Source organism: Serinus canaria, chromosome 2 (assembly GCF_022539315.1).
Source record: "Serinus canaria isolate serCan28SL12 chromosome 2, serCan2020, whole genome shotgun sequence".
Classification (NCBI taxonomy): domain Eukaryota; kingdom Metazoa; phylum Chordata; class Aves; order Passeriformes; family Fringillidae; genus Serinus; species Serinus canaria.
This window is the reverse complement of record NC_066315.1, coordinates 104,992,485-105,003,516: the sequence shown is the minus strand read 5'-3', so window position 1 is coordinate 105,003,516 and position 11,032 is coordinate 104,992,485. Positions and strand designations below refer to the sequence as shown.

Below are 11,032 nucleotides of genomic sequence, written 5' to 3'. Positions count from 1 at the left end.
ATCCTGATTTGGTAACATGTTCTAGTTTGAGGATGCCTTCCCAATACACACTTTTAGCTTAAATCAGCTTTCCCATCTGTAATGAAAAAAACTTTCTCCCATGTTGACCTAAACTCCAACTATTTTTCCTAATGAGATGCTAAACAGGAGCCTTGGCTATAACTGAGACTGATAAGCCTGGTTCATGGTTGCAGCTGGAATGCAGACAAAAGCCACCCAAGGACAAGCAGTCTTCAAATGTCCTTCTCAAAGTTCCTGCAGGGCAGTGTTATCTCCCACCACCGCCAAGTAGGGGAGATAGACCCTGCTGCCCTTGGCTGGAGGCTTTCTTCACACTGAATGTGGTGCAGTAATTTCTCCCAGACCCCAGGAAGTCCATGTGGCTCTGCTGTGATGGTGCTTGCATCTCAGGCACTGTGCCCAGGATGCCAGATATCTAGCTATGTACATATTCTAACAAATATTCTAAAGAGAAGTAGCTTTTAAAGGAGTGCAGTGAGACAGGAGACAGTTGCAAAAAAAAAAAAAAATCTCATATTTATCATTGAGGGGAGATTGATGTATATTTAGAGGAATCATAATTTTGAACTTGATGATCAAAATGAATTGTGTATTTTTATAGCACATCCTTGTTCTAAGACACAACAAAGTGTCAGCCAACCTGTGCTGACACTTTGTAACCTGTAAAATAATTCACAGAGGACAACACTGTTTTTATCATTTACAGCACATAATTTTTTGATAATGGTGACATACAGATAGCAATGCACAGACTAAGGAAGCAAGCTGAAATCTGAGAAAAACACTACATTTCAGGTTTTACTGAAAAAAACTAATCCTAAAGTCAGGTCCCTCTTCCAATGAGTTAACCTTGGGTTTATTTCTGCAGTGTCTCGCTACCTTTCCTTCATAGTTAGGTGTTCATACTTGTAGACAGAGAACACTCCTGGAAACTTTATGCTCTGTGCAGGAACACAACAAAGACAGATTATGTTGAGACCGAGCAGTCTTTCTACACTAAGAGACACTCAGGACAAAGGAAGTGTCAGCTTCTTCTTCCAAATGCTCCACAACTGATTTATTTGAACACAGCAAACACCTTAAATTGAGGATCAGGGCTGATGTTTATTATTTCTAAAAACCAGAGTCCACTGATACCCCATGATGTACCACTAACAAGAACCTCATCATTCTCTTCTGCTCTCTCATGTTTTATCCTGGCCTATGATTTTTCCGCTCTTGTATTATTTTTCTTTTTTCTTTTGACAGGAGTTTCTAATTACCAGCACACAGACATAGTTTTCCTTCTGCTTCATTAGAGACAAGGCATTTATTCTTTCTGTGTGAGAAAGGCAAAGTTCATAAGCACATCTAATTAAAAGTAACTAGCAACCAGGTCGGTCTCATGGGCAGTGCAGGAAATAGCTTGCCTGTGAACATTTTACCAGCAATTTGACTTCTGTGCTCCAAGCAATCTCAAAAACCATTTTTTTTGATCAAAGGCTTCCTTCTCAGACTGAGATTGTTTGTAGAGTGGGCAGATTACACTTTGGAAGTGCTAAAGCCATGACTTAGCCATCTTTATGTTTTTGAGAATGACACTAAGCCACCAACTTGAAGTTGTACAACTGTTGGGTCCACACCAGTGTCTGAATGTCACATGTTGGAATATATGCCAAGAATCACTAGGAATGTGCTGTACTCCAGCAGGCCATAAGCTCAGCTGAAACCCAAGAGGTTTACCTTAATCTGAGTTCAGAAAAACACAGAAGCCCATTCCAGTTTTCAACCCATTCCAGGGAGGGTGGTTTTCACTGTTGTCAAATTGATGAGTTCCTAGATATTACTGTTTCTTTGGGGGTACTTCCTACATGAATGTCATGTCCTCAAGCTCTTCCAGCCATGACCAATATTATATCAGTATTTATTTGCATAACTGCAAGATGCACAAATCTTAGCATTGATTACTAAGTTTTCCCTTATAAAATGAGAAGAGGCAGCATGAATCCAAAATCCTAAAGTGTAGTCCCAGCCAAGGACAGGAAACTAGGAGAGAGCTGTGGCTATCCTGGCTGTTCTGCCAGGTGGTGGATGCATGATCCAATAGGCTCTGTAGTTCAGAGATTCCCACTTGGATGCTCATACTTCAATACACCTGAAGAAATTTCTCCCACTCTCTCAACTTCTGAGTAATGCCTTCAGGTAAGAAACCATTGAATACTTAGCTTACAAATATTGGTTTTCACCCCAATCTCCTCCAAAGACAGAAACCTACTTCAGCTTGTGGTTTTTATGATTTTTTTTTCCCTGCCAACTATGGAAAACCCCACAAATCTCAAAGAACATAGTCCGCTCCTCTTGACAGCCCAGCTGACTGCAGTTACAATGTGCTGCCACGCCATAAAGAGAACAAAGATAGCCAATATGTATAAATGTAACAATATTTAAAGTTTTTTGTAGCAAACTTTCCTTGCTGGCTCTGATTTGCTTCCTTTTTTCTTCCATTCCTTCTGGGCAAAAGATACATATTATTCCAAAAGTGTCCTAAAAATGCAAGTAAGCCATTATTAGAAACATCTATATAGAAATATTTAACTAAATTTTTAAAATTTATAAACTTCAATAATCTTTTTGGTACACAAAGGTTGCTTAGACTTCTGGTTCCTTATTTTTGGAGGAGAAATCAGTCTGTTTCTATTCTTGTTTCTTGATTTTTACAATCGATCGCCTGCTTCTCAAGATGAAGCAAAACAGTTTTTCTGGCATTAGAAGAGCTAGACAAAAGATCTATACTTTTAAAATCAATATAAATCTTATAAAATCAGCCAACTACAAAAGGGTAAGAAAGAATTCTTACACTGCTTTAAGCTCAAAAGCAGTTCCTTACTGTCCTCTAGTGGAGCAGTAATATCCTCATAGACACAGTGCTCCTTTCGTCTTGAAACTAACCTGCTGCCCTTGGAGAACAATCCTTGCTCTCGCCTTTCCTCTTCATGACTTATCAGCATCCATGACATCCCTTCTTGTGTGTGTAGGGGTTCTGCTCTGCAATTTCCCCCTCTTCTATATCCCAGTTCCACTTGCTCAGTTAATAATTTAACAGACTTCTCCCTTCACCCTTTCTCAGAACACAAGTAGGCTGAATAAAATTCTGGTAAAACGTAGTAGAATCCCACTGTGATGTCTTATGTACCTTTCAACAGGCATCCTCTAGGAGAGAACTTTTGTACCATGACAACTTGGTTCAACTGTGAGCTGTTGGATAAATCATATTTTGACACCTTCAAAGTATCTAAGAGGCCATCAGAATGGCAGCTGTAAAAAGTGTCATCTTTTCACACTGTATTTATAAAGGACTGAAAATCTTGTTCATTACACTCCTATCCTGAGTTATGGAGTCCCATGACTCCATAACTCCCCAGGCTGCAGCCCCACTGATGTCCTTGGGGTCTTTAAATTCTCAAGGCAGAATTGTTAACTTTGTTCTCCTTGACCACCACAGCTGGTTCGAGGCCCATGCTCCATGCTATAGTGAGGGGTTTAGCAGTTTCTTCTCTCACCTTCCAATCCATGGGAGCAGGCTCCAATCCTGTCCACTTGCCAACACCCACATCATTGACCTTTTCTGCCATTTCAGTTCCCAACAGCTCTGCCCACCCACCCTGCAAATGTTCCCAGGCACTTCTGTAATGAACATTGCTGTAAAAATCCCATCTTTCCTTGCCATCTTACCTTTAAATGTTCCCATTATTGTTTCATCTTGTTTGATGACAAAGTTCTCAAAATAGGATTTCAGAAACTGTCTCGAACTGATGCCTTGAGAGGCTACCTAGAACAGAGGCTAGACAGTGTTAAAGGAACAAAGTAGGTATTTATTAAAAGACCTTCAAAGGATACATCTTGGGCAGTACTAGAGCCTGGCCGTGGCTCCAGCCAAGCTGGATGGCAGGTCCCAAGTTTTCACACTTTTCTAAGTTTTGGTCCATTTACATATTTGGGTTAATTGTCCAATTACAGCTTCAGGTTATGAAGTCCCATCCTCCTAGATTGCTCTCCTCAGTTTGCTGTTGTTTATACTTTTTGGGCCTAAAGCTGCAATGGTGTCCATGGTTCTCAGGCTGGAAAAGCATTGTTTAGTCTAACTAAGCTGTGAAGAGAACTTGCTAACACTTTATATGAAGCTCAGTTATATGCTAATGCAGTACAGAATCTGGAAAATATGAAAGCTAAAACTTTAGGCATCAGAACAGCCTACTTCATAGCAAAATGTACACTTGACGAGTTGCAGAGTACTGTCTACTTTTCTTTTACACAATAACGTTTACTGTGTAAAGGCTCTCCCTAGTTAAAAGCAGTCTCCTACCCTACTCTTCTTGCTAAAACTGCTTTTTTAATGGATAAATATTTATGCAGACCATGAAAAATATTTATTTAGACCAATAGTTGTTCTAAAATAATTTTCAAGATACCTGCATGAATTCCACTTTTTGGCAGGACCTGTTTTTTTTCAATTAAAAAAAAAATCCTGGAAACCAGACTTACCTTGGAATGGGTTGACTGCCTGTTCCAAGAAATGATTTTACAGTGTTGTTAACATTTATTGTCAGCATGTATTAGTATATATGGGAAGGACTAAAGACTTTCATTGTTATTTGGCTTTATGCCTTTGGCATTCCTTAGGATATACCCCTGTGAAGTGCTGAAGTAAGTAAACAATCTAAGCAGGTAGGATAGGGACAGTGCTTACTGTTATCCCTTCTTCTACTTTTCTGCAAGGCCTGTAACTTCAACCTAAAAGGATTTTGTGTCACTTAGTGTTAAGTTAAATTGATCACATTTGTTTTAGTTTTCTTCTTGGGCCTATGCTACAACCTCTCCACCAGCAGAACCTGCCACCATTCCTATATAAATATAGCTGAATTTAAATGGTGGTCTAGCCACCAAGTTTTTAAATATATTTTTATACCCATACATAAAGTATAAAAATAGAAGTTACAGATACATTTTTATATATAAATATTATACAGATAGACCCCCAGATGTATCTGTACTTTCTATTGTTTTTACTTCAGGTATTTCAATAGTTGCTTCCTTTATGATCTCTTTTTAAAAGAGTTCTCACTGCTTGAACCCAACTATGACTGTAGCTTTTTTATTCCTAGGGATCTTATGGTGATCTTTGGCTTGCCTACCTATGTAGGTGTTACTCTGCGATACTGTATGATCTTACTTTTCCAATGCAAGTATGGAAATACCTTGCTACAAAAGATTGATTTAAAATATCTCTGGATAATAATTTGTAACCTAGGTGATGACTACTGCTGTCCACTAGGAGAACTCTGGGCAGAGCTGTCACCCAAATTTAGAAATAACAATGTGTATCTCTATCAATAAATGATACACATATATGCAAAGAGATTTCAAGGAAAAAATAAAAGGAATATTGGATATTCTAATTTAAACACTGAGGAAAACATGGTGCTATACATTTAACACCAGAATTGAAGAAAGAGACTTCCTGGTTTTCACACCTCCTAACTAAGAACAGTAGATACATTTCATATTTAATGCAGCTTTATTTCAAGTAGATACAACCATTATTGCAACAAGAGAAAAGAAATACAAGAAAATCCAGAGCAAAATAAAAGCACCCTAGAAAATTGTCATTTCTATTTCCATTGACAGACATTTACTCTTGCAAAAACATCTGATTTCAGTGACTTCAAAGCAGTTACTCACTGACACAAAGTTCAGACAGAATTACTGGAATTTCAGCTGCTGGCCTCAAAGAAAAAAAATGTAGGAGACTTCTCTGACAGGTGCAAAAACAAATACAAAATGTATTAACACAATATGAAACAAACATACATTAAATAGTTTTGTTTCCTGGTACATCAGACTTGCAAATGAATTTTATAAAATTTACATATTCAATTAAACAATTTATCTATCATTGTGGAAAACACAGTTCATTATTTCAAGTTTATATTAACTATAAATATCTACGGACAGGAGAGATTCACTTCAGACTGGCACTCCTCACTTCCCCATCCTTTATGTCTTCTGCTCTTTGGCTTTTGGAGAAAACATCACAGCATAAGGCTGCCGCCTTTTTGGACGTTGACAGGGAGCAAGGTCCTCTTTAATGTAACCTTAAAAAGAATGAACCTGGGGTAAGAAATACTATATAAAAACAGCCATAACAAGCTTTAATGTGTGTTTAGCCTCAAAAAATAACTTGTACATTTTTTTTCCTTTTGGGGCAACTGGTTCTGACTTCACATAAAAGTTTTGAGATCCCAGTGTGCAAATATCATTCATTAAAATACACAGCTGCTTTCTAGTAGGTGACTGCACAGTAATGCAATACAGACAGTTAACAGTCAAGAACAGAATGGAAGCTATGAATTTTTCATCTATTCAAAACACAACTGCACTTTCCATTTTTTTTCTACAAGCATTTTACATACAAGTAACAAGTATGCGCTTTAAATCACTAATACGAAATGTAACCAGTAACAAGTATCTAAGTTCAATCAATTCACTAATAAAAATCACTTTTGAAAATGTAAATCCTAGTAATACAGAGGAAACTTCAGGCACATGTGTTTTGTAGGTATAAACAGTACCTCCCTCTGTTTTCAGAGCACCCAGATTTATAAAGACTGGAAAAAGCTGAACGTGAGCCTATGGATCAAACACACCTTGAAAGCTCTCTGATAAGAGAAGTGGATAGAAAATTTCTATAAGTGCTCAACTTAGCTAACACTGACAGTGAAAAGACATGTTATGTAAGTCAGTTTCAGCATCTGGCTTTTGTCAATTCCTTACTGTTGATCAGCAACAACATCCACCAAAATGAGAGTAGTAGATTTCTACTTCATAGTTGGAAAATTTTCCATAGTTGGAAAATTCAATGTAACTCAGTTATCAAAAAACAAAACAAACAAAACAAAACAAAACCAACCCAAAACAACACAAACTGATGGTTCAAGATACCAATAAGGAGTAGAAAATACCTATGTTGTACCCCACTACACTGGAGTGGCAAGAGCAATTGCTCATCGTGGGAGCTCTCTTGTGTTTTAGTTCTCTTGCTGCACTGCTATAAAGTATTTCATTTTCCAAGGGAGGGTTGATCTAAAGTCTGTCTCTGATATGCTGTTGAGAACCATTAACAACTGAACAGCTCTTACTTACTCCAGAAGAACAAGGAGACAGCCAAGAAGCTAATTTTTAATAAGGCTGCAAGCAGATTCCAAATGGGTAGTAACAAGTTATATGGTCCATAAAAATCAAGGCTCCCTGTTGTGAAAGATTAAGGATGATACTGCAACACTATCACACAACACACATACACAACTCTGGCTACATTTTCCTAGGCTTGACCTGACTCTGTTACAAGAACTAATAAAAGCAAAGATTAATGTCTCACAGCTAATGCACAAGAAAATATATAAATGGAACTCAGAGAGTTCCTGTGGGCCTCCTCACCCCAGCACTTCACCACTTTTGAAGAACTGCACATAGAGTATGTCACAAACTCACTGTGTTTTAACATAATTTGTAAAACATTTTTACACCAGGCTCTAAGATTTTGAAAAATTATTTAGAAAGAACAAACTTCTATGTCAAGACATGTTTAAAAAAGCCCCAAAACCAAACACCACATCTTTTCATTGTCACTAACAAGCAGGGTATATATATGAAAAACTGTTTAGCTACACCTTACCTGCAACATTTCCATTATCACCTGGTATTATGAAGCTCTAAAAACACTAACAAAGGACATCAATAGTGCTGCCTGTCTCTACTAAGTAAGTACAATATCCTGGTCTTTACTTTTGAAAATCCAATTCTTGCTTATAGTCAAAAATATATAGGGTTTAAATAAGGTTCTATGAAAATACCAATTATTTCTGCCTTCCCTATCTGGGCTCTAAGAAATTCTCCTTCTATTCCTTTCTTAGAAGTACAGGAACTGCTAAAGCCAGGCAATGGTGGCTGCAGTGGCTGATGATAAACAGACTTCAACAGGACTGGGTGAAAAAGGCTGCTATGAACTAGAGATAATTTCAGGGGGAAAAAAAATGGGCTTTAAAAAGTACTTTTCAAGACTTTTCGGCACAAACCTCTTTCCACACAGGTTTGGGTGGAAGGAAATCCAACCTCCCAGAAATTTTCAGGAGTATTTGGAGGAATGTAGCGAAATCTATGTCTTGAACAGGAAGCTAGTTTCTTCTCTCTCTCTTCTTCTGGAATGTCTGCATAATACTAAATGTAAGGGGGGGAAAAATCCCAGTTAACAAATTCATACATAATAGAAACTGCTTTACACAATTGACATTATCAATCACTGTGTTTATTAACACAGTTATCTAAAAACAATGGAGAGGACAGCCAGAGTAGAGATTCGTTATCCAAGTGACAAACAGCTGGCAATTATCCTAAAAGCTTACTGAATTTACAGACTAAGTATAACTTTATCGTGGCAAATTTGTTAACCTTCTATCTTTTAACATACCATAAGTAACAAGGTTGAGGCATGTGTACAATTACTTATGTCAACAGTCTACTTACTGATTTTACAAAGCTAAGTAGCACAGGTGTTGAAAGAGTGGAATTTTTAAAGTTTATTATGTGTCAGCTTTCATCTAGAAATAAAATTTTAAAAGGAAGAAGAAAAAAACCCCACTGCAAACCCCATGCTGCAGAATTATTTCCAGTATCCAAATTTACAGTAGTAACTGCAAACTTAAGTCAAAATTCTTCCTACTTACTTAGCCTCAAATCAGAAGTAAATAAAGAGTTAGTTTAAGTAGCTGACTGACACTGGGACTTCAGAAATTATCTGTCAGCTGAGCATTCTCCATAGTAAATTGGCTACACTCTTCCACCCCTGTCAGCTGTACTGGGGGCTGCAGTGAGAAAAGCATATACTCCCTCCAAACCTTTTTGCTGCATGTTTCCCTGAGTAGCATCATAGAAAGTTAGAGTATATTTTTTCCATACAGTTTTCTACTGTTTTAATTTGTATTTCTAGTTGGATTTCCTAAAAATACAAATCTGGACCTTAGAGCACACAGAGGGTCAAAATATTTTAAAAGTGAATGCACTGTTTGATTCAACTAGTAAGTCAAGAGTCACAGCCACACAAGAAAACTGACCTTTGTGAAAACAGTAAAACAATTCCACTGAAATGGCAGTGTTACAAGTCAAAAAGGCAAATTAAAGTTTATAACTCATTCAATCAGACAGAAAGTGACCTAGACTGGGGAACTCAGGAAGAGAACAGGATACCTCTATCAAAAGAGATTATTTCATGCTCTCAGTTACTGGCATGATTTCAGAAAACCTACTTGAAATTGTAAAGTATGCTCATTTAATTTTTACTGACAAAAGTTAAGAACGAGGTGTTAAGTCAGCAAAATTAACTATAAGAATTCTAGAATGACTGTATAAGACAAATATTGCTGAGTTTTATTTAGGGATAATTAGCAGTGCTCCTTATTTTGTCCTGTAAATAGCCTGAAATTTTAGAAATTAATCTACTTGAAGTTTTTAATGTGCTGCATTTTTAAAATTAAACAATTTATGATTAGTAAGGAATAATTACAGATCCAACAACGAAAAATACAGTACAGTTTAGTAGGAACAGAAAATAAGAACAATCAAAAATCAAGATAAGCATGTTTGAAAAATAAATTAGAAAGAAACTTCTTTGGTGTCTTTAGAAATCTGTTAGGGTTGACAGAGAATGAGAGTTTTAATCCACACAAAACATTCAAGCTAGCTTTTCCATGTGTGAAGATACTGCAATCTCATCCTGTCTTCCCTGTAAAAGAATTGTTTATAGAACTCTACAATTTGCAGTTTCAGAGTGAGCAAACCCTAAAAATGTTCCTCCCATTAGTTTAGCAAAAATTTGCAGAATAATTCCTGTAATCTAAATGCATATAAAAATGCATCTGAGTGGTCCTCCTACTACCTAAGTGTAGCTACACTTGATAACCACATTAACAATTGTTACTTTTACAAGCTACCTGTAACTTCTGCCTACAATCTTTCTCTGATAGCATCACAAGGTCATAAAAAACCAAAACTAGACTTCTTATCAAAAGTTCTACACTGTAAAGTGAATGAGATGCTTCCACAAAGCTTTAAGATAAGCATTTATAAAGGACTTCAATATCAGCCTGCTGCAGCACGTGCAGAAGTTAAATCCCAGGTCTTCTCAGAGTGACAGTAACTGACCTCACTGACACCACTTGCAGTACAGGGCCAGAATCAATTTACTGATACTCCCTAAATATTCCCTTAGACTTTGGCAACTTTTCAAACCCATATGGCCAATCAGCAAGCCAAGACTTTTCTAAAGCATCATTTATGCTTTATCCAATACTCCCTTTTCTCACAGGCATTTAATTCAAAGTTAGTTTTATTATTGTGCAATGACACAGCCAAGCATTCCACACGTTCCAAGACATTAATCTTGAATGGTGTAGACTTAAAAAAAAAAAACAAAAACAAAAAGCCAAAACCAACAACAAACCCAAACTTTTTTAACATTTAATGTAGAAACCTACTGTTACAAAACTGGAGCCGTGAATGTTTCCAGACACTATAGTTATCACTCCAATTTGACAGAAAGTGACACGAATTGGATTTACAGAAGGAAGATCTCTAGCTTAGAGAAACAGGAAATTAAAATGCTTAACACATGGCTCTGGAACCATGAAACAGACTGAAGGCTGTGGGCTATTTTGTTTTCTTTCAAACTCTTTAAACCAAACATATTTTAAAAAATGGTATTTATAGTTGACTGTAAAAATTAAATATTTGTATTTAGTGAGTTTTACCAATATTTTTCAGAAAATATTTTCATTAAAAGCATACTCTAATAAATTTCTTCAGCTAAGTAAATGAGACTTGACTATAAAGTGAATAGCAGGAGAATCTCTGAAAAATGTTGGTTCTATATTTATGTGGAAATTAAGTGGAAAGATTCCAGAAAATCCATCATTGTTCAGTC

General features: G+C 36.7%; 1 protein-coding gene across 5 annotated transcripts in view; it reads right to left on the bottom strand.

Annotated features, from left to right (window-relative positions):
* Positions 1–5,556: 5,556 nt before the first annotated feature.
* Positions 5,557–11,032, bottom strand: part of RBBP8 (RB binding protein 8, endonuclease) — a 39,856-nt gene continuing 34,380 nt past the window's right edge. For 4 of the 5 annotated variants that reach the window (XM_050970736.1, XM_050970738.1, XM_050970737.1 and 1 more), the window contains 2 exons: positions 8,133–8,274; positions 7,178–7,305 (listed from right to left, as the gene is read on the bottom strand). In XM_050970736.1, the coding sequence (XP_050826693.1) occupies positions 7,193–7,305; positions 8,133–8,274 (255 nt within the window). In that variant the 3' untranslated portion in view covers positions 7,178–7,192. Of the gene's footprint in view, positions 6,153–7,177; positions 7,306–8,132; positions 8,275–11,032 lie in introns of those variants that run through there. The other variant, XM_009102487.4, reaches the window with a different exon arrangement.